The sequence below is a fragment of the Echiichthys vipera genome, assembly GCF_963691815.1.
Source record: "Echiichthys vipera genome assembly, chromosome: 18".
Taxonomy (NCBI): Eukaryota; Metazoa; Chordata; class Actinopteri; order Perciformes; family Trachinidae; genus Echiichthys; species Echiichthys vipera.
The window spans coordinates 11,204,183-11,229,248 of record NC_139843.1 but is presented as its reverse complement, the minus strand read 5'-3'; the positions used below and the strand labels follow the sequence as shown (position 1 = coordinate 11,229,248).

Sequence of the window (25,066 nt, the reverse complement as noted above, 5' to 3'; positions counted from 1 at the left end):
CTGGCACAAAACAGCAGATTAGATAACAAATGCGATGCATATCTCTTTCTCCAGAACTTTACCGGAGGCTGTCAGCTTGCTGGGACTTTTTATTTACATTATTTCCCCAGAGTTTCCACAGGGCATCATATTCAGTCTGATGTTAATACTGGCACCAAAGTATATTCAATGTCTGGTACATTAGGAAAGTCATATTCTTGGTATGTTCTGGTGAAGCATCATTGGAGAACTCTCACTGTGATCTTCCATTGATTCTTGGCCATAAAGGATAAACACACTCTAGGAGATACCGTGGATCTTCTGGGAAATGAGCATGAATGCAGCTCATATAGAGCAGTTTATTGTTTTGTTTCCTCTACTGACCCTCTGCCCTTCTATAACGTTCTGCACGTCTTTTTCAAGAACACTTAGAACAAACTGCCACCATCTGCTTGAATTAGATAAGCCTGAGTCCAATCAGACCTGCTGAACGGCAGTCAGCAGATGTGCTGTACATACTGATTGATATTTAAAGTCTGTTGCAGCTTTAGCCGCCCCACAAACTTAGTAATTAGCAGCTTTCTGCCTCGATACTCCTCTCTATCTGCCTGGTGGAATGAGTTTGAAGGATCGTATATTAGGATCTCTGCTTACTGGTGCATCTCAAAAGATGTTTATCAGGGACACAATAAAGAACACAAGCTAGCATCAGAATTTTTAATACAGAAGTAGAGAGCACGTTCTCAGATTCCCTCTTGCTTAGCTGGTTTGTTAAAAGAACATCAAAGTTTGCCAAACCTGAAAAGTTCCTCAACTGATCGTTCACTAAACCCCTCCCTGGAACAGCGACTGTTCAACAGTATCGTAGCAACGTGGTGAAGTGGGGTACATGCGCATCTTTTTTAGCCTTTCTAACATAAGAGCAAAAGTGTAAGGAATGGATTAAACTGTGTCATTGTCTGCTCTTACACAGCATGTCAGGCTAACTAGCTTACTACCTACAGTAAGAAACATGAGTTTGTGGAGCTACAGGTTGATGAACTGTTCACAATAGCACATCTAATGTGTAACATTAGTATCAGCAACCAGTATTTTCACCCCTTCCCAAAATATCTCCAAACAGGAGTTCCCAGATGGATATGCAGAGCAAAAGCGAATCATGCGAATCAATCCATCTGGCGGAGTCAGGTTAATCATTTGAGCCTATCCGTAAAGAAAACAGAATTATTTAAGCTGATGTTTTGTGCCTGGGACCTGTTGGCTTTAGCATGATATAGCCACCAAGTGCATAGCTTAACCCCCTAACAGCATTAAAAACCGTTTTAATGATCAACATACTGTATTTTAGAAGCTGAAATTCAGTGATCTTTGAAACTGTTCACTCCATGAAATGCTATCAGGGAAAATGTTAATTCTACTAATAGCATCGTGTTGGCAAAACACCTGTCCTAAGTTAAAGGTCAAAGGCTCTGTGAGTGAAAGAAACATCACCACTCAACTTAAATCTCACACACTCACACGCAGCTAACCTAATCATGCACACATCATGACAGTTTACTGCATGAATCCTAATAAAGCACTTAAATTTGTAGTCAACATTTTGGTCAATGTCATGTCTCCTGGCAGCTGCATATTTCAGCAGGTTTTGCATTTTCTGCTTGAATTTCAAGGCACGTCGTCGGATTTGGAAGGAGAATATTTTCATTCAAGTCAGCATTTCAGCAAATACCAAAACGTGAATGCATTTTGCTGACAGTCAGAGGAGATTGAGTGTGCACGCTTGTGTGTCTCTCTCTCTGTGTGAGTGTGTGTGTGTGTGTGATAATGTGTATCTTAAATTAACGCATGCACAACATTTGAGCCGTTTAAGAGTTTCTGTAACAATGGACCTAAATAGTCTGTCAGCACTCTCTCAAAGAGAGATTAATTCTCGAGAAAAAAGAAAAGTGTCGCCAGTCAGCAGCCGCTCATGTACGATAGCCAGCAGGAGGTAAAAATACTGCAAAGCCAACTACATTCATGTCAAAAGCTTGAAATAGTGCTTGGCTGTTGCACATCCAAGGAGCAGCACAGTTTAGGTAGAGAGTGGGAATGATGCAGACAGAGGCAGAGCCACAGGCTAACAGCTCCTGTGAAGGACATGGAAGTGCCAGAGTTCTTTCTCCAGTGGTTATGACACAGAAAAAACTGCTTAAACACAACAAATTGTCATATTGCCGCAGGGTGGATTAGCTAGTAGGAGGTTCCACTTTGACAGCAATGATTTTTCGTTCAAAATCACATTGCATAAATTTTAATATCAATTATGCCACTACCAAAATGTTTACAACAGATTCACTTAAACAGCTTATATACAGGATCTTTTAAACGTATCCAGCTTTCCAAGAGTGAGATGTGCTCACATCATATTAACTGTATGAATTCAAATCAGAAATTAAGCAAAGACAGGGCTGTACTTTAACTTTTACTGCACATAGTTGTTTAAAGTTTCGTAGCACACACCACAATTAATCAGTATCAAGTAAGTCCACTGTAGTTTGGCGAGTTTTACAAGTCAAGACCGGATGCCGTTCATTTACTGCACGTTTTCCTTTTCATAACAAGCCGCTATCTCCCACTCACAGGCAGTGCAAAGCTGACGGGTGCTACTGTGCAATTTCATTCACAGACGTATTTTTGAATAGCACGTGCGACGTACATGCTGCACTATACAGCCTTGCAAGAGGTTAGGGTTGAGGTTTTAGTATGTCATATGGTTTGTATAGGAGTAGGCATCAAGAAATGCAATACAATGTCCTTTTCAATGACAGACAAGTGTTTGTGAGTGTGTGTATGTGTGTGTGTATGTGTGTGTGTGTGTGTGTGTGTGTGTGTGTGTGTGTGTGTGTGTGTGTGTGTGTGTGTGTGTGTGTGTGTGTGTGTGCTTGAACTCCCACAGTCAGTCATTACCCGTCAGGCTAATCAAACTCACACTATCAACACCCTACTATGAAAACTGTGGCTGTCAGTCTCTGTTAGCAGGGCTGGCTTAAAGGAGGGCATGTTTTGTTTAATGCCACATTTATCCATTCAGATTTTAAACATACTGCATTAAAATGAGAAATGAGTAAATGAGTAAAAAAATGAGTAAAAAAAAAGAATTTGTTAAACGAGAATGATGCGTTCAAATACAAATACAGCAGACATGCTCTACGTACAATTGCAAAAAAAGACAACACTTTCCCTACAGTGAGAGGATGTTGTGATACTCAACTACACCAGGAATCTGGTTTTGCATTGAAACATTACAGAGTAAAACGAATGTGGTATACATACAGTATTTGCCTTCAACTCTACTTCATGCAAATATAAGGCTGAGCGATAAATCAACATCATCATTTATTGTCTTTCAACTGAATCATTAATTGAGATATCGTGACACACAATTACGTCATCCAAATAGATAATCACAAGCACATACTAACCAAAATTTCTCAGAAAATCTGTTGTGAAATATTTTGAGTTCATATTTTGCACCAAAGTTGTCAATGAAATTAGAAAATACTCAGTATTTTTCATTTGTTACATATTACATTTAATCAAGGAGGATACAAAAATAAATGTATTTCATATAAATGATTTATTTATTGTATTACCAGAGAACATGCTATATCGTGATATATTTCATTCTCAGCCCTATGCAAATGTGTGGTTTGCCATTATTTCTCTTTTTAACTATGACCTAAATGTAACTCTTACTTTTACAAAAAAAGATAGATTTAAAGTTGTAATCCATAAGTATTGAGATACATTGTTTCTAGCTGCTGCTTTGGGGGTAAAATGTAATTGCAGGCTAGCCCCGAGGACCTCATCTCCCGGAGCTCCTTTGGAAAACCAAACAGTGTCGACTGTATGACGTTAGTACATTGGGGATGTGAGATGCCTTCACATGCTCCACACTGAAAGGAGGTTCGAAAAGAGAAGGCGAATGATGTACAAAAAGCATCACTAAATGTGCGCCACATTTGATTTTCCAACGGGAAAGTCTCCACAGACACTCAGATTGTATTTCCCAGGAAAGCAGCAAATACACTGTCTGCTGTGTGCTGTCATTAGTGGGTCGTATCCTCAATCACCATTGTTTGAACTCACTCAGATAGAAAGTAACTAACGGATAAATTAACTCGATGAAATTCTTACGGAGTGCAACTTTAACGTATGTGGGATATTTTTCACACTAAACATCAACATCAAAAAAATCTAATTTATTTCGGTTACTTATGGGTCCTGCAACAGTAAGACCGTTTTTGTGATTTCTGTTTGTGTTATCAGGCTCAAATAATACAGGCATATGATACGACACTGAACTTTCAAACTTCACGCTGATGACGGTTGTTTCACATACAAACAAATGAAAATGCTCTCACCGGCACAAGGCACTGCGTCAAAGTACAGTGGTCTAATTAAATTTCTTCTCTATGATAATATGCACTATCAGTATTGCAATTAAAAACATACTGCGCTGCACTCATTACCCTACAATTAGAATAATGAGTCATTAACGCTGCTTGACGTTGTGAGTTTGATCCCCAACAGGAAAATGAATGCTTCCAACTAAACTGACTCATGAACTTCTGTCTTGTCACAGATTTTGAAAAATGTTTCCATAACAAAGAAGTAAGGACTTGCTTTCTCTCTCCCTCTCCATCCCCTCAGAACACAGATTAATGTCTTATATCTAATATAATAGGTCACAACATCACCTTTGCTAATGTTATAGGTTCCTAATAAAGTGGGTACTTCAGCCATGCACTGAAAGGTTTTATTTTTCCAACTGCATTAGGAAAAACTGCCTCGTTTTGCTCTAATCACCAGTTTTACTGTGACACAGATAATTTACTTTATTATGTTTACTTCAGGTAAAATCAAATTAGGTAATCACTTAAACATCTTTATGCATCAAACATCTTTTTAAGCTGATCAGACAACTATCATTTGCTGCAATTTAAAGCAATTCTCTGTTGTTTCTCTGGATCTATGAATATAGTAAATAATCTGTATGTGGGGGATAAATGCATGGCAGGGTTTTGTTATGAACATGCAGAGTGGGGCTTTGCACAAGCACACACAGGATTTTAGTCAAATGTAGAGTTTTGTTTAACCACCTTTAAAAGCGAATAAAGAGGTCAGATGTCACAACTCAAGTCAGCCTGTGTAACATCTACAGATAATATATTCAGTGTAACCGCAGCCCCTTTCCTGTAGTTCTTTTTAAAATGAACATGTTGACATTTTCCAGCATTTGTTCTTTGACAGTAGAGGGCAACAGAAAAGATGTAGGAGGGGGAGACATTGGTCCCAAAGCACTGGAATACATTATTTGTAATGTCATAATAAATGCATTTGTAATAACAATGCAATAGTTTGAATCCTTAAACTTCCTGTTTATTTTATCGGGTCAATATTTTTTATGAATACTTTTATCTATTTCTACCAAATGTTTACACTTTTATCGTCTTTCGTCTTGTTGTATTACCTGGTAAGCTTAATATTAGGAGTTCTCTGTTTAATGTTTTCTATTGTGTTATAGAGCAATTTGGAATCTTGTGGGGTTTTTTGCTACGTCTTACGCCACTGGGCGCAGATCCTTTCCAGTTGTGGTGTAAATGTGCCGTTTCTCTCTGAATGCGTAATAACCAAAACCAGTCACCATGTCTTACTGTGGGTGACGGTGTGTCATGTGGTATTATACATGGAAACAGTATTTTTGCACTATTTCATCCTGCCTCCTCCAGTTTCTGCTGTGCTTTATATAATTTAATGTCCACTACTTTTCGACAAAAACATATAAAAAAAAAGATATAAATCCCAAAGCTGAGAAAATGTTCTTTATTCTATGGTTTCTACACATCATTACATCTCTTGCATGTTCCACTGAACAGAGAATGAGATTTATGCACATAGACTGTCACTTCAGCCTCAAAACAGAGCTCTTGATAAGGGGTGGAGGGGTGGAGGGGTGGGGACAGCTGCAGCATGGCCACCAGGCAAAACTCTACAGTTATCTTCTCTCCAACTGTTTCCCTTTGATCTCTCTAATCTGCCATTTAAAGAAGACAGCATCCAGAGCTGCCACATAGACACCACTTAGTATTTCTAACCAGGCACACACTGTGCATGTGTCCATAAGCTACTGAAGTATATCACAAAATGCAAATGCTTATACCAACGCTTTACTCTGAGAAATGACGCTCCTTTCTCATCCTCATCATATAAAGTCTACATTAAAAATTTAAATTAAAAACACTAACATACATCTACGGCTGAAACTAATGATTTTCCTTATAGATTCTGCTGATTGTTTTATCAATTTATTTTGTTCATGTTTAAATTCCTTGTCCAATCATCAGCCTACAATATAATAATCACTTTACAATGATATGAAACAGATTCTAGCAAGCAGATTCAGCTACTTTAGGATTTTGCTTGAAAAGTGACTCAATCTATGAATGGATTATCAAAATAGATGCTGATAAATCATTTCAATCTGCACTGAACTACTGTTTTCTCTTTCATTTGAATGCATTTATCTAGAGGTCAAACTATGAACTTGAGACTGGTAAACTGTCGTACGACAAGCATGTGCTGCTAAATGAAGAGTTTAACTCGACAAAAGTGGTTCTAAATTTAAAAACTCTAAAATGCATCAGCATGTTCCCTTAGCTGAGAAAAAAGAATAAAAAAAAAACACAGAATGACTCAAAATCCCCACACTGCCTTTATCTTTAACAGGCTCCAATTATGGGAGCTAATCTGGGCATATTTCCCTTGGGAGGCAAAGACATAATTGCCAGCAATCTGTGCAGTGATATCAGCGCTGTTCTTGTGTGGCTTTAAAATGACTTGACACATCTGGGAGCGACAGTGTTGTATAGGTCTGAACGCCACACTTGGCTTCATCAAAAGGGGTCAATTAGAAAAACAAACAGGCGAGGGACTCATTTTGGTTGCAGAGGAGCTGAAAGAGGGCAGATGGTAGGCAGGAGACTGAGCTGCCCTTGAGCAACGGTGTGAAGTCATTGTTGTAAAACACACATTGACAGGGGAGTACTCACATGCATTCAGGCAGATGGATCCACAAAAAACAACACACATCTCAAGACAAATAAATCCTGAGAAGCTACTTGTGAGCTTACTGCATCCCCATGAATAAGTACTGACACATACTGTAAGAGTAAACAAACGGTCTTACCGAACAGCATCTCCACGTGTTTTCTGATTCCTCTGCTTGCCTCTTCTCTGGCTTGACTTGCTTGCCGGTTAGCTCCATCTGAGAGTTGACAAAGACCACAAGTGCCTCTCGCAGATAACCTTTCTGTACGAAGTTGAACATAGGACCAATCAAGAGTGACCTCTCGCAGATAACCTGCGCCTGCTCCAAACTGAACGAGGTAAATCGTTCTGTGTGTTTCACTTCGAAAGCCTGAGCTCTGCTGATCACAAGCAGCAGATAACAGACGTATGGAGAAGGGGAGAGGGGTACGGAAAGTCAGAGCTTAGGAAGAAGAGGCTAGAGTGTGATGGTGAGAGTCTGAAGAGCAAGTGTGTATTCTTGAGTGTGCATGAGTATGAAGAGAGAGAGAGAGAGAGGAGAGAGAGATGAGAGAGAGGAGAGAGAGAGAGAGAGAGAGAGAGAGAGAGAGAGAGAGAGAGAGAGAGAGAGAGAGAGAGAGAGAGAGAGAGAGAGAGAGAGAGAGAGAGAGAAGAGAGAGAGAGAGAGAGAGAGAGAGAGAGAGAGAGCTGCAGAGGACTGGCTATCACCAACATGAACATGCCACCTCTCTCTCCCCTCTTCTCTTTTCTTCTTCTTCTTCCCAGCACCATTTTCTATTCAGGGTTCACACCTGCACGCTCCCTTGAGGACATTCAAATGGAGTTTCCTTCCTGACATTACTTGATAACAATAGGCATCGTTTATCCGTTTCTTTTCGGTTTACAGTTCTGTTTAATGTTAAATGCAGCTGTGCTACGTCGCTCCTCAAACGTAACATCATGGACACAGAGACGAAACATTTAAAAGCTTTCAATCTACAACCTAATGATACATCTCTGATGTTTACATCAGCTACTGCAGTCTGGTGTATTTGATGATCGATTGCAAGGTCCTGTTTGATTAGAACAAACGATTTCTAAACTCCTGTTTACATTTCCAATAGGTTGAGTGTGCCTGGGTCACTCATGCAGCACATAGTCATTATTTTTTCCACCGCAGCTTCAGTTTGACTGATATAATCGCTATCGTAATTAAACAGCAGCACTTTAGTGTGCAGCCCAAGTAAGCAGTAGAGTGATATTTACATATTCATCAGCTGTGTGTACTGCGGTGTAGGAAAATATCGATACATCTGAGTATTGCCATTTGTTTTTTTCATGCTGTATCGATTATCAAAAACACTCGATTTATAATTAATAGTTTACGTGCAAATATTTGTGGCAGACAGGGGCGCACTTTGTGTTTTTTCAACGTCCGACTGTTAGATAGCAGTGTTGTGATGTATCTTCCATGATTTGACTCTGCCACTCTATAACAACTAATGCATACGGTGGTGTGCTCTTTAACCATTCATGATAATAGGAACAGCATTTTGCAAAGTCAAAAGGGTTGGGAGTTAATGTTAGGAGAGGGTGATGTGTAGCCATGCAAACATATTATATTTCTTATTCAAAAGGCGTAATTCCTTTGCAGTGATTTCTTTTAGATACATTATCAGAATCTTCCGACGCTTAGCAGAGGCCTATCACTCTGTAATGAGCTCTCCTAAATCCTAAATCATGGAAGCTTAGCATAATAATAGTGCAGCTCTTTCCCACTCAAGGCTAATTTAAACTATTTGAGATCAAGCAACCGACAGAGTGTAGCTCTAGCAGAGTGTTTATTTTAATGAGCAGGTGGGGGAGATTATTGTTCACCTAATCTCTCGCTCATTTTCCTGACTAATCGTTCTGATGAATACTGTATTAACACGCTGAAGAACAGACTTTGATTCTGGGGTCTGTCTGTGTTGCCCTTTTCGTGTGATATTTACCTTTAAAGGCTCCATAAGTTGCAATGTATTAACAAGAGTGATGGTCATGTACTGTTTTTAAGAACCATTTTGATGTCATACTACCATATTCTTCCTCCACTACATTTAATAAAAGAAATGTTGCACTTTTACACCATGAAATTCAGTTTGACAGCTACATAGTTACTGTACAGGTTTAGGTAAGTCTGGCTGGGGAGCTTTGCATGTGGTTCTTTTTTTAAATAACATGTTATTAAGATAATACATAAAAAAGAGGATACATACATAATACAACATGAAGGGGGACAAAACAAAGCCCACAGCATAACTCAAGGGCACACAGTGTGCCTCTCTTTTGTCTAATGTCCAGTGTTTGTTGTCTTTTAAATTATATTGTCAGCTCTCTAATAAAGGAATGGAAATTGCCAAAAATGTAACTTACAGAAATGACTGCTGCTTATATGTTAAATGCATATAATAATGATCTAAGTACTGTTACCAGTTTGAAAAATGGCATATTTTAGAGCATAAATATATAGTGTAGAATCTTCTAAGTGTAGGATTTCTACTTGAAACATTGGTATTTTTGCATTGTGTTATAAATTTCACTTAAGTAAAACTTCTCAAAGTTCTTGAGAACAGTATAAGAGTCAACATTAACCTTAAGATTCACTGCTATGTGCTTTCAGTCGAAGAGAACTCGCCTCATTTCAGAAGCACATAGCTGAATATTTGTAGAGGCAACACAGAGGCTTCAAAGCATTGTTATTCATTCCACAGTCACTATAATCATTTCAAATAAACACAATTATTCTCACAGTCTCTGCCCTGAGACCCTGGCCTCAAATGTCACATACAAGTGTAGTCAACACACACAGACACACACACGCACACGCACATGCACACGCACACACACACACACACACACACACACACACACACACACACACACACACACACACACACACACACACACACACACACACACACACACACACACACACACACACACACACACACACACACACACACACACACAGACACAAACACACACTGCTTGTGTCTGCCCTGTGTGCTCCTTGCTGGCTCCTTGTCCACTTGAATAAGTGTGGTGTGAAAGCACAACACTGACAAATCCTGACAGTTATACACTTGATTTCAGGCTGCTGCGTTCAAATGCAAGTGCAGGGACATGGCCTCGCAGTATTGCAGCCCACTGCATACATACATATAGTTTTTCTGCACTTCCTAAATTGACGAAGAAGAAATGTAAATGCATACTAATATTTACTTATTTTATCCTGGCAAACATTCAGAAACATTCTCAAGAAGTTGCTCTTTTGCTTCCAAAATAAATCAAGCATTTGTCATGTTTGTATTCAAGCATTCAAATATATCGACTCTTCTTCACATGCAGGGTGATCACGCATTTTGTTACAAAAACACCTCCACCTAAAATACCAAACTTGTTTTACTTGTTTTATTTATAAAAATGCAGGTTCAGCTCCCTGGGTAATTTTTGAGACGCCCCTGACCTGAAGATGACACAGTCACTGGAAAACAGGCATCTGCTTTAGCACCATCAGCCCGAGGGTTGTAGTGTCAAAGCTGGCAAATAAAATGAGATATGCTGAACAAGCCAACACCACCCCTGTTACTTTGGCTCTCAGTCTCCACCTCCACTCCTTCAGACTAATTGACATCTAAAAAATGGCTGGCTTTTGCTAAGCAGCTTCTGCTGTATGAAATGAGGCCAAGCTCCACAAAAATACAGCGGATAAATGTCCCATTTCACAGCTCACGCAGTACATTTCGGCATGCATGCCTGGGTGCATATGTGCCTGCAGACTACCGCTTTTGCCGTGTCTTTGTGAATCCATGCATCCACTGTTGATTTAACCTTGAAAATCATTAAGCAAAGTCAATGTGCAGTAGAGCTCTATTTGAGAAATTTAAAGATTCTCCATTAGTGAGGGGAAGCTTTGTTCCAGAAAGAAGAAAGGCTTAATTTTCATTTTTCATGGAAAGATTGTTATAAATGTTGCTGGAAATGTTGTACGTCACCTCTCAGACCGAAATTAACTTAAGATTTGATTTAGGATGTGTGGATTTTGAGCAAGAGGTGTAATGGCGTGTATACACGGGTATACGGCTTATACCTAAAAATAGCCGAAGCTACATACTCATTACTCAGTGCACATCTTGCAGAGTAAGCCTGCAGGCAATGATGTTACAGTCTTGTTCATGTAATCTGTGGTGATAACGGGGCACAAGAAACTTTTATTCCCTGATTTAACCTTTAAAGTCACCACAGGTAAACTTTCTGTTTTAACTTCTCATTATGGAGTAAATGTTGATTGCATAGTGTTATGCCTATACAAAAATGACACCACCGGTGTCAAACCACTTGGTTTTCTATAAACGTCGCTTTCACTTTGTAATTCTGTCTGCCTGTGGGTCAGAACTCCCGGGAAAATGACGACTCGCTTTATGGAACAAAGGAAGAGAAAAGCGCTTGAGTTGTGCCTGTACTTAAGAAGGTGAATAAATAGTAACACAAAGGCTTTGTAGTCTGAACCGAGGGCAAACTATTTCTCCTTCCACACCGTCCACAGCAGTGCTTCCCAGCTTCACTACTGCCCTCTTACCTTTTATAATAAGCCGCATCACTGCTTACCAGAGAGCATTTTACTGGAACAGCAGCGCTAACAAAACTACGGTGAAAAATAGGGGGGTGGAAAAGTTATCAGTTGGCACTTTAAACCTCCTCCCAGGTGGCAAATATGCCCAGAAAATAGCACCAAGCATGGGGATTCTTTAGGGAAATGCTGGCCACCTCATGGATCTCGAAAGGAAAATGCAGAAATTAAGAAGAAATCTTTTTGTTCTCAATTTTTGTAAACCTGTATAAGATATTCACTATTCAGGACTGCTGCAAAACCTGCTGCCATTTACTTATGTCTACTGGAACCCCATCAGCCTTCAAAGGCTTTTTTGTCTGTTAAGCCTCCACGTCAGCGACAGCCGTGGCTGAAGGCATTGTGTTTTCGGGTTGTTGTCCATACGCGATATCCCAGAAACCCCTGGAGGGAATGTCTTCATAGTTGGTACAAATGTCCACTTGGACTGGTTAGATCTTGGAAGTCAAAGGTCCCAGTGACCTCACAAAACACATTTTGGTCCATAAATCAAGGCCATACATAATGTTTTGACTAAATCCGAAATTAACCCTTCGAAATATATGACATGCATAAGTTAGTTTTAAAGTTCTGCTTTTTTAATAATCTGTAATCTTTGCTTTTTACGTTAAATATTGGATCCTTTAACCTCACTAGGCTGAAGAAGGGAAAATAATTTTAGAGGTAAAATGTGTCTTTGTTGAAATCGTTATCTCATAGATTTCTGAACTACAGACAGGACAGATGTTAAATTGCTGTGGGATTAATGTGAATGGGTGCATCTCTGAAAAGGGCTATTATCTTTAGTTCACGCTGAATTGGGCACATTTACCTTAAAAGCACTATGAGCCTGAAATGATAAATCTCTTTAAAATGCACCTGAATGCACCTGTGTGTAAAGTATGCATATATACTTATACAGCATCAGTAAAGAAATGGTACTTTCGTGAGTTTATATACATGATACAAAGACACCTAACCCCTAAACTGAAACGACTCCTAAGTGGTGCAGAAGCTTAGTGTGGAGTGCAGGAAGTGGAAACTGCTTCGGTCTGTTCTCTTTTCAAAAGGCCCCCAGTGAGAAGCACCCTATTAAAATCTCTTTTCATTTGAGCAATCACTTCATGGTAAATAAAGGGAATGCTAGTTCAGCTGTGGGGAGGGAATGGGTATTATTAGGCTGGTTTCATCAATGCACAGACTGAATTATACTAACAGTCGCCTTAATTGACTTGGCTCGTCCTTCTTCTCTACCTCGAAATAGGCAACAGGGAAAATGGCTTGTGAGACACGGTATAAAACCTGGCATTTATGTGTAGGAGTCTTCCTCCGTTTGTTTACAAGCTTTAACAGAAGATCTGCCTGGCTGCCATTTTCTGCCTGAAAACTGTTTTTGAATCCAGGAATGAGTCATGTTTTTTTACAAAATTATAAAGCAGCTACTAAATTAAGGGATGCTTAGTGCTCCATATGAAAAACAAGTCATCTCTCAAGCAAAAATAAACACATGAATCCTAACTTCAAAAATAATAATGAAGAAAAACAACACATATTGTCTTCTAATCGGACTGTTGGTCAGACATGAAAGCTTTGATGATGTGGATTGGATTTCCAGGAACATATTTTTCACGGTTTTCTGATATTTGACAGACCAAACTATACAAATTACTTAAAATAAAAAAAGTATTGAAAAATAGACAAGTTGCAGGTTTAAATATGACAAAAGAGTCCAGGTCTGTGTCTGTAAAACAACCATTTACAGGCCCTTTTTCTGTCTGTGGTCAAAGCTGCATTTTTGCTCCAAAAAAAACATTTCATAGCTATTTTTAGTCCAGGCAGTTGTTAAACTGTATTGTCATTGTCACAACAACCCAGACAAAATGGGTTAAACACTGCAGGGTTCGTTTAACCAGTTCCAACATGACAGGTGTGAACCCACTCCGTGCCTGGTTCCCGGGAAATGAGAGTCCCTTCACCCTGAGGGAATCACACAAGCTGCCAATGCTGACTCATCTTAACTATCAATTATTGTTTAAACTCAGTCAGCCCTGAAGCTGATGCCTTATCTCAACATGTGCACATTATAAAAAGCATGCAATGATGAACAATAAGCAGTGACTTCAGGCAATGCACTGCGCCAAAACAGAAACAAATACGTTTAAAAACAGTGTAGAGATGGTAATTACTGCTGTAAATACTGTATGTCCCAATATGTCAACAAACCTTTGTTAGCAGTACATCCAGGAGTAAATTCTGTATATTTGAAAGTGTTCGATATGGTTAGGAAGTATCTTGTGCAAAATTTTCCCCTTGTTTTAGAGAAATGTGTCAGTAAGGGCAGCATTTCATCTGAGAGAACAAATCGCTCCCCGCTGTCTTGCCAGCAAACTGGAGCAGAATAGAGGTCACATTGACACTCTCTTGATTGTTGAGACACTTTAAGACACTGATACGGTCCTCTAGATAATACATTTCTTCAGTCAAATAAATATGCCAAAATGATGGGCGACAGTTATCCTGTCAGACATAAGCTGTGACCCACTTCCATAAATCTAAGCTGCAGCTTTTGAGAATGTACTGTTTACTATACAAGGAGCAAGTGACTAAATAAAGTAAAGCAATCTGTATGCAGACTGAAGATAAAAAAAATATTGGGATCCGATCCCATTTGAGAACGAGATAACATTTTAATACAAGCGTGGAAGCAGCCAAATGGAATTCAACCCTCATTAAATTGATCATTTTCAACTGTGCTTCCCCTACTGTGACATGCTGAAATGTCTTTTGTGATCATGGCCTGATAAATCCTAATATTGCCTGACAAAATTGAAGATGATCACTTTTTATAAACATTCTTACTCTCCATGTTTAAAACATGTTCCCGCATGGACAAAGACAAATTGCAAGGGAATCGTCTCCTTAACTCCACCCCAAGACAAATGTGATTGCTTTATAGAAACACAAACAAGCCAACGTTTGTTGTCCCCCATCCCAGAATGATCAGCCGGTGTAGCCAGACCATGCTCCAGTGCTGACACAGGGCTGTGTAGAAAGGTCTGGCTCTGCAAGAGTACCGTCAGCCTCATCAGCGTATCTTTAGTCGTATGAATAATGATCGACATATTGTCGACTGTCAACACTCTTGCATTACAGAGGAAGCCACTTCAGAGAACTGCACATGGTTTGCATGATGTCATGTGTGTATGGGAGCAGGCTATGACTTAAATCTGCTTCTTAAGGACAAAGTAACATTGCTGTAGGTGATACTTTAGCATGTCAACAATTAGCAGACTTGAGATTGCCATATAAACATATTCAACACCAAAAATTATATAAAAAACAAACAACATAAAAAATAAATAACCATAGTATAGCAGTAGACGACAGAAATGCCTGCTGAAAAAACACTGTTCTTTTTTACATGTTTTATTCATTATTTTTATATTTAAATCTTTCCATATTAAGTGGTAAGTGCACGATATTGACTGTTTGTGACATTTTTCCCCCATGTGATTAATTTGCATGCTATTTTTTTTTTCTAACTTTCATACAACTCAAATATAACGTGTCGCAAAGGTGCAATAACAATTTGGATTTCGGAATTTTCTGAGCTTTCGTACCACGAATAAAGGGATCAACCAATCACATTGCACTGTATATATATATATATATATATATATATATATACATATATATATATATATATATATATAAAAGGATTATAAAACAGCAAACTTTTTTAATCCTTTCAGCTTATACAAAGGCCGCACATACCGGATCCACTTCTTCCGTCCTTATCTTTCACAATAAAAGCCCTAAAACTCAACTAAATAGTTTATAGTAGCTTAGGCTTTACAACAACTTACATAGACAGACAGCCAGAGGCTGCTCTTGCTCTGTCGGCACAGATTTCAAACTGTTATTGAACAAGTATCACAAATTCCCCCAACTGCTGTTACTTATACAGTCATTTTGCTGAGACGAATATTTCGCATTTTCGTGCTGTGTATTTGTCACACCTCCGGTGTTTAGGCCTTTAAATCTAAATATTTAGCATTATATAGTAGAGAAAACAAATACTTTTTGCAAACAGTCCCACAGAGCAATGCATCACATTTTATAGATGCAAAAATTTCAGTTGTGCAACACTACACCTGTGTAATGATGCAAAATGTTATCGAAAACCTCAATTTACTGCTGCTCACAATAAAGTCTATTTATAGGCATGTGAAGAATTCAGAATCACCTCGTCTGTAACTCCCTCTGTAAGCTTGGGGAGAGTGTAGACAGCCATGTGTCTCGTCCCGTAAGGAGTCACCAGTCGCTCATTTACACCTGAAATGGAGTTACATTCATAGGGAAATATCTGTTACAGCACCAGAAAGCTGGACAAAAGTCAGCCATTGACCCAGATTCCAATAAAAGTTAGTGCAGCGACCACCAGAGCTCCTGATGAGAGACACAGGAACTAAAGGTTTGGTGCTGGATAGAAACTGGAAAGTCAAAAATACAATAAGTAGCTAGATAAAGCCCCAAAATAGCTCCTGCTCTAGATCAGTCTCACACTTTTTTTTAAGTATGAATGATGATCTGCAAAGTCTATTATCTGACACAGAAAAAGTCAATAGCATTCTGATGATAACAAAATGAGGTTGAAGTGAGGGAGAAATTTAAACAATGGATATTAATTTAATTTCATGTGCTGTGTTAGATTGGAATAGCTAAATATGTGTAGTAAGCCGACAGAGAGCGACAGCCTCATAAATCAACATTACAGTGCCATCTCATTGGCCAGTTGTTCATTAGAGCCTTTTTTGTGAGTGCTGATTGATCAAGCGGGTCAGCGTGGCAGAGTGACACAGGTGGCGTTGAGTGAAGGTGATTAATGGCTCTCGTGAAAACAGGTGTGCAGAGAATGTTTGGAAAAAGCGAGAGGGCTCTCCTGGAATAGTAAATATATACTGAATGCATAACAGCTCCTCCTGGTTTGCAGATGTGAACATTTACAGGATTGACACAGAGAGTGTACTATTTCTCAAACTTTTTCTTCTTCTTCTTCTTCTTCTTCGACTGGAAAGCCTGTATTTGCAGAACTTGCATAAAATAGTGCTACGGAGAAGGACAGCTTCTCTGACAGGTTGTGGTGGCTCCAAACTTTATATTTTTTTTGCTTTTTTATGCAACATTTACATGTACAATCTTCTGCATATGCAGCAGGATTAAAAACCTAGCTGTGTAAAAAGCCAGACCCAGTACCTGCACTGTCACATTCACTCACACTGTAAGCAGGTATTGGGCACATTTTCTTGATATCAAACTCCAGCACCAAGAAGCATGAGACTGAGAAAGAAAGCAGCATGTTTCTAGCACTTGTAAAAAGAGCCTCTATGGAGGAAAAATTGATTAAAACACTGCAGATGACAAAATAACAGAAGCGATGACAATACAAAAGCCCTGCAGTAAACAGCAATTTGAAGAAGTTCATAGTGTTCTGTTTCTGTTCAGAGTTGTTGATTAAACTGTGGTAATTTTAAGGCAGTTTATGAATCTTTCAGTCAATGTTGGTCAGGGTCTGCATGTTGTTCTTCTCTAGCAATAAGAGGTACGTTGATTTTTTCAGCTGCTTTATTACATAACGGCACAATGTTTCAGATTTAAGCACCAACAACAGCCATTTCAAGTTGTCATCGCATGAAAAGAACAGGTGTGATTAATACTAATGCTTCCCTGTTCCATTTAGATGATCCCGTTCAAGGGCTCTGGTATTTCGCATGATGTCTCACTGGCCCGGCTCACTGGGATAATTCACTGTAATGGAGCTGTTGTTAATGTTATTAGGTACACCAAAATGTTCATTTATTTTGAACTACTTGGCCTCTTTCTTCTGTAAGTTGTCTTAATGTGCTTATATAGTTAAAAGCTAGTGGTGGTGACATGGCTGTGGTAGTGGTGTAATTCTTTTATAGCCTAACTTTTCACTTCTGGCGACTGCATTTATGGTTAAAAAAATTATAAAAGTGGTTTGTTAAGATTATCTGGCTCAACAAAACATTTATGTATCATAAACTTTCGTTTATCACAGATCTTATTTGCTGCAATAATCAGAAAACCCAATGGAAAAATCGCATTGGGTTTTTGTCGACAGAGCCAAAGTGTTGCAAATTTCCAGGTTGGCTAACAAAATCATACATCCCAAAATCATACCTGCCAACACTCCCAATTTCCGCACGTTTTACTGATTTTTAACCCTTTCTCCCGATCTCATCTTTCTCCCTTTCTCTCGCCAATCCCCTGATTTCATATTGATATACAAATCAAATGGGTGTTTTTGTGTGGGAAGCTCCTTCACACATTACCAAGCACATTATACTTAATATCCTGGAACCTGGCAACCTAGTCTGGAGCATCTGTCGTCAAATGAGCCCGTGTGACTGAGTGAGCACAGTCACATGTGCCAAAGTAGCCTATGGCCATCAGTGCACGGTCTCTGCACACACACACATACACCCCACACTTGACTTTTTGTGATGTTAATTTGACATGCTGATACTTTTGATGATCACTTTTTTGAAGGCCTTTTTAAAATGATTTTAATATGACCTAGATATTTAAGACCTATTAAAAGTAATTTTACTTTCAGATCCTTGTATTTATTCTATTCATCTGCAGTGTAGGGTTGTATGGGGGCAGGGGCGTTGAGGGTAGCCTGTTTGTTGATACCCCAGAAAATCTCCCTCTTTTTTCACATACCTAATATTATCAGGTATGTAAAATGAAGTCAGTGCATCCCTACCTGTGCTGACAGCCTTTGCCAGTCGGCGGAGCCTCCTCTGGTGTGTCTTCCCTCTGTAGTGGATCTGGGCCTGGGCGTTAGAGTTCAGCTGTATGTTGCACACCTGGCACATCGTGGCACTGCTGCTGCCTTGACGGCGCTCCCGTTTTGCCCTGTGCACCGCCGCCACCCTCCTTTCCTCTTCATCTTCCTCTTCTTCGTCCTCTTCCTGTCCCTCCTGACTCTTGGGAGGAGGGCTGCTGTCCAGCCAGGAGGAGCTCAGTGGACGCTTCATATCTGTGGAAAGAAAAAGGTATTTATTCAGAAGTGTTGACAATTCATGTGAAATGGAATTTCATTCAAAATGCATGTTCTTAAAGTCTCCACAGGGGGGCAACAGAGCAGCGTGTGTCCACTCAGAGCACATTGGTATTGCTCTTTTCTTTGGAAACTGCAATTTTCTGTGCACCACAGTGATAGAGCTTGATATTCCATCGAAGCAAACCGAGATTTCTCATTCTGACAAAAGATGCTTATCAGATTTATCAACATCCTTTGAGTGTTCACTGTCAGCATGTACACATTTCTATATGTAATCCCGTTAAAGGGCTCAAACTAAGGGGACAGTATATCACGTCTTTTCTATTACATCCCGGCCTGTAGACGTGCATTAGCTGAAACGAAAGGCTCATCTCTGGCACACATCACAGCATTACGACAGAGACATGTACAGTCTGTAGATAAGTATCTTGTTCCAGCTTTCCTCTATTTATTTGATGATAAAAGCAGAGGGGGAACGTAAAACGACATGTTTCTTTGTGTGAGCATATAGCCTCAATGCCTGTAATGGCTGAGCGAAATTAGACTGACAGTTTAAATCAAGCCGCAGCCTTAATGCAAGCTCTGCTTTGAATGTGGAAATGTCACCAAAAGTCTGACTGAATTCTTCGTTTTTGGAGCTATTCATATGATAATGGAATCAATTAAGTACTCATGGTGTTGGACATTTTATCCGCCGCCTCGCTGAATGCAACCCCCCCCACCACCACCACCAAACAGAAACCATCACTTGTAAAATCTTTGCCGTTGTGTAAATTCAATTTGACTGGTGGTGGGAAGATGAAAGTGGAAGGGAAATGTGCTCAGTGGAATTCATCAGCCTCCGACCAGCAGCGCGGACTTCAAAGCTGCCGCCCATCACCATGATTATTTGAATGATGGTGTTTCAACACATCCAGGTGGAAGAGAAAAAAACCAACCCTGTGTCATAGAGATTATGTTTCTGTACAACTTCTGAAAATACGTTTTGAAGGAAACATGACACATACTGGGAAATGTTGTTACTAGCGGTTCTGTACATGTTCATGTCTGTCACTTTTTTGTCCAAACAACTGACCAGTAGAAAAAATTAAATATCCAGGTGGTCAACTGACTTTCTGATTCTTGAATCACCACGTACCTGTGAATGTACACTTGATTTTTTTTTTTTAAAGTATCATGATACAAGAGCCAGATTACCTAATGGGGGCTGGTATCATGAATTTTTCAGCTTTTCTTCATTGATTTTGCACCAATATGACTCTGCAAAAGGTACTCAGAAGGCTACTTTCTTAAACAAATAACTTAATTAAGAAATATTTAACAGTATACACATAAAATGTATTACATGAGCCAACATGAGTCAATTCTAGAAGTGAATACAGAAAATAATAAATACAGAAATAAATAAAAATAAAATAAATAGCTAAATAAACATCACTGTTAGTCAATTGCTGACCTTTAAAAACACAAAATTGTTGTGACACCGTTTCTATTTCCCATTTTCTGCATTATATTTTAATAATCAGAAAAAAGTATATGTCTAGGCTGATAGATACCACTAGATAGTGATAATAAAATATCCCTATAAAATTTGATGCTGCTCTCACTCTGTCTGTGTCTCAGTTCTTCTGAGCAGCTGCTTGACAAGAGCTCAGACTATTGTTCTTCCCTCCAAAGTCTTTTCTGACTAAATGGTCTCAGCGCAGTATTGATGCGTTGACAGCAGACAGGGTGAGTCAGAGGGAGGTGGGGGCCGTCTAACTCAAGTTAAGGAGGTTTGCATTGATGAGGTGCCTGCATTCAGAGATGAAATGGACGGTAAAACTACAAGTCAGTTTGGTAAAGTGAGGCTGTCCTGTAAATTGTTGCAAGACAAATGTTTTATCGGTTTTGCGTGATTTGGGATTAGTGCAAATTAGCTGAAGTAACCCTGGCATATTAACAATTATGTGTTTAAGGTATCAATGTTGATTATTTATTATTTATAGAGGATCACGCATCATTCGGTGGATTTCGGCAGATCGCTGATGCTCTGTTCCGCGGTGACTCCTGCCACTGTGACGGGCCAAACACTGTTCATCTGAACACAGTGGCCACATTGTCATGACACAGACCTTTCAACCACATCGCATGGTCTCCATTTGTAAATAGAGTTTGTTTAGTGGACATAGAGTCGCTCAGTTTCATCAAAGTTCTTAGATCATAATGACAATGAGAGGTGGTTGAAAGCACTCAAAACACTTCATAATATGATAACTGAGACAATCATGTAGGGAGACTCCGATATATATTACTGCCTCTAAAAAAACAAATGACAAGCATTTCTGTTTATCTCACTTGTTAACTTGATATGAAAAAACTTAATTCAGTTTTTTCAGTAATGCTGCCCACTGATGCCACTCATTAAGGTGTAAAGCCTCTCTCACACCGCAGCCACACACTCCTCTTTACGTGGTCGGCTAGAGTTGGCACCTGACAGCCACATTACAAAACAACCTTTAACAGGTTGCCGGTCGACTGGCCAGCAGCTGCTGGTTTCTGTTGGCACCCTGTAGCACACCCAGACCCGGGGCTTCTCTGCCAGTCTGGCACCTGAGTGGGCAGCTGGGAACAACCCAGTCCTCTGCTACGATCCAAACAGCTTAAGTTACTGGTGCTTCACAGAGCGAGCGGCGGCACCTGCAGCTTAAAGTGCATTAAGTTGTTAATTAAGAGTGAAAGCCCTTCACACAATGATACTGCTGCTATTTTTTCATTGTAATGTATTAACTTCTAATTTTCACCAGTGTTGTTCTTGACCACTATTAATCTATGATGCACTAGATGGTATATTGGTACCATACAGTGATTATTGTCATTTTTTGTACATCACAAACGCTTGCTACAAAGTTCATGCACTCCAGAAAGACAAACTTTGACTGCGAGTTTTAAAAATCTCAAACTCCACAGTTAATCACTTGTACTATCTTTACGACTGAAGAGAGAACAAGTGATTGACAGTGTGCAGGATTTTCTAGTTCTTTCAAGCACTTTAATGATCAAAAAATGGTAATGTGATTTCATTGTGATCTGCAAGCAATCAGCAGCCCCTACACAAACACACAAATCACAGCGTGAACTGTGTTTGCCAGTTCTGATCTTGTTTTTGTGCCAAGCTGTCACAGAAACACAACCTAACAAAGAAAGATCAATGCTGCTCACGCTAATGTTTCTAAGGACATTAGATTATCTTCCATAGCATTAGCTGACTTGAAGGTTAAAGGTGACAGAAATTATAAAAACACATTGAATCAAGATGATTCAACATTAACGAGCATCAGCACAAGGTATGATGGTGCATTTTTTTACTTCATACCAACCACAGTACATCTACCAAACATCACATCAAGTCCCATAACACTTCATTTAAAAAGGATCAAAGGTACATTTGTTATGTTTTGTTGTCAAATTCCCGCAGTTTGGACTTCCAGCATGTCTTTGATGAAGCTTTAAAAAAGATTTTAAAAAACTACAACGTGTTGTAGCTGTTCCACTGGGACCTCCTTTGATTGGTTCAATGTTTACAGAGGACCTAACAGCTAGTAGGGGGCAGGTGTGAGTTTTAAACAGTTAACTTCGGTCAGGGTTATAATTATACCAATAAATTAAACTTAGATTGGATTTAATGACCATATTCTAGCTTAGATTTGATCCTTTAAACTTAGTGTGCACAACAGGCACAATGAATCTTCATTGTTCATGCACTTTCTGAAAGAGTTGTTGGATATTCAAGTGCTGTTTGTTTATTTTAAATTCTTTACAGTGACATAGAATAGTAACACAAGCTCAATATATATCAGTGCAGAAATGAGCTGTACACAAAAGAAAATAAAGAAATGAAAAAGTCAAGAGCTCAATTTAACTGCATACAATATTAAATAACATTTATGAAGACTGAGGGAGCAAAAAACTAATAATTACATGACAAGGGATAAAATGCTAGGACAAATGTTATATGCTCCTGAAGAAAATTGGACCTAATGAAGCGTGAAAATGAACAAATGAGCGCGGGGACTGACACTATAAATACATCTACCAGCAAAAAATGCAAGAAAGGGAATTTGTTTTGCACTCAGCTACTACAATATCACGTGAATCAAACATAAACACAAACACATTTTTGACCAACAGTAAGGCGGTATGATTTACTTACTGGTAGTATTATAAATGCAGGAGACATTGGCTCAGTCTACACACCCTGTGGTTGGAGAGAAATCCTAGCGAGCCAGCAGCAGGATCTCCATTTATCATGGCACCACTTTGTTTGTTGAACAGCGTCATGCTACAGGAAGCTCTGAGACGAGCTCATGCATCAGAACCGCGGTACCTTTATCTGTTGTGCTGTCCCCTTCATAGTGAAGTTATCTGGCCTTAGCAGCTCTTTAAATACCAGCACTCATCAGCCTCTCTGGCTGCGGTCCACGATGAGGAAAGACTACTACTACAAAGCTAAGAATACAAAACAAAAGGTCATAAACGCTGCTACTAGGATGTGTGTTGTTTGACTATAAGCTTGAGAATGCTTCTTATTCACAGTAATGTGTAAAAACAAATAATCAATGAGCCATTCCTGCTGTTCCTATATACTATTAAAGAAATCCTACTTAATACTGCAAATCCCCCCCCAAACTAGACTGAAGAAAAATTAAAACATTGAGGACTTGCTTTCTTTTTTGATGATATAATCAAAAGCCATCACTGAGTAGCACTTGTTGGTCTTGATGACAGGAAGAGGGAGGAATCAGCATCTTAAATGTTATTTAGTGCTATTATCACGACTGCAGAGTGGGATGAGAGTAAGACATCCTGTGTTTGCATCTTGTTAAAGGATTCCAACTAATGATTCATGTCTCCAGCCCAACCATACCACAGATATAAAATAAAGTTCAACTGCCTTTAAGTCTCATCTCTTTGTGTAACACTCTACCAGCTTTCCCTGCCAGCCACATGCTCCACGTCTTTGCTTTATGGCCTGAGACAGCTGCATGGAAATGACCTGTCAACTTTATAAACTACACTAGGGACTCACTTGTAGTTAACGGTCTCCACATGGGTGCCTACATAAGTGAGGAATTATTCATTTTGCTCTTTGACATGTATATTGGTCTTTACCAGTACATGGCTGAACCCATTGGTTTGGTGTTGTCAGAAATTAAAGTGGTTAAAGGGCAAAAATGCCCCAAGAAATCTCAGAAAACCCCATTGTCCCAGCTGGGAAGGTGCAACATAGCTCATAACGCTGACGATGTGAATCCCACAAACTCCTGAGAAAAGCTCTAAATCATCCTGTGTATGCATGTGCATGTGAGTGCATGTAGGACCTTACATGTTTTTGAAGCCGTGTTCAACTACATGGTTAACATAGCAAACATTATAATAATAATAATAATAAACTTTATTTCTATAGCGCTTTTCTTAAAGTTACAAAGTTCTTTCCAGAACAACAGAACAACCAACAGATAACGACAACAAAGACAGTGGGATCAAGAAAGCATCAAACATAAACACTGGAGGATAAAATAAATAAGGAAAAAATTGTAAAAAGGCCAAGGAGCAATGATTAAACCTAGCATTAAATTAAACATTAATTATCGCTTTACTATAAAAGAAGGTTTTAAGAAGGGATTTAAAAGATGGTAGAGTTGTGGTGAGTCTGATCTCAGTAGGAAGAGACTTCCTGTACCCTGCATGTTTGCACTGTCACTATGAGCATGTTAGCATGCTGCGTTAGCCTTTAGCTCATAGCAACACTTTGCCTATACGTACAGCCTCACAAAGGTGCTAGCATGGCTGTAAACTTTTGCGCTGCATTCATGTGGTGCCTGAATATTCGGAAAATAAGTTTCCTAGTGGGAATATTTACGAGCAACCCCTAAAGTCTTGACAACAAATTGGACAGTCTGCAAAAACTTTGGGATACGACTTGCCGAAGTGACGTCATAATTTAAATGTTGAGTACATGCTTTGAAACGTATTAAATCACATATTGTAAATCAAGTTTGTTCCCCTAATCTAATTTGTATTATGGTAATAAGTAGTTAACAGTTGCTTTCCATGTAGGGCGACCTAGTTTCGTTGGAAAGTCATTTATTATCAACCCCCATAACAAGTCACATAAAGCAATATTTAGGGAATGCACACTTGGATAGCAACATCAATCTTCCAGTGAGACGACTCAAGAACACACCAAAGCATGTGAATGGATCGTTTCTATAAAGAAATCATATACATAA

The 25,066-nt window shown here is 39.2% G+C and overlaps 2 protein-coding genes across 2 annotated transcripts in view; one reads left to right on the top strand and one right to left on the bottom strand.

Moving 5' to 3' along the window:
• LOC310960508 (zinc finger protein 385C-like) overlaps positions 1-18,606 on the bottom strand; it is a gene marked incomplete at both ends in the record, with an annotated part of 34,544 nt that extends 15,938 nt beyond the window's left edge. Inside the window, 3 exons of the mRNA XM_083932221.1 lie at positions 7,211-7,333; positions 15,948-16,036; positions 18,495-18,606. Coding sequence (XP_083788347.1) covers positions 7,211-7,333; positions 15,948-16,036; positions 18,495-18,606 — 324 coding nt within the window. The remainder of the gene's footprint in view (positions 1-7,210; positions 7,334-15,947; positions 16,037-18,494) is intronic.
• The window catches only part of LOC310961026 (synaptic vesicle membrane protein VAT-1 homolog), a 243,107-nt gene that overhangs the window by 158,320 nt on the left and 59,721 nt on the right, over positions 1-25,066 (top strand). The gene's annotated exons all lie outside the window — the stretch shown is intronic.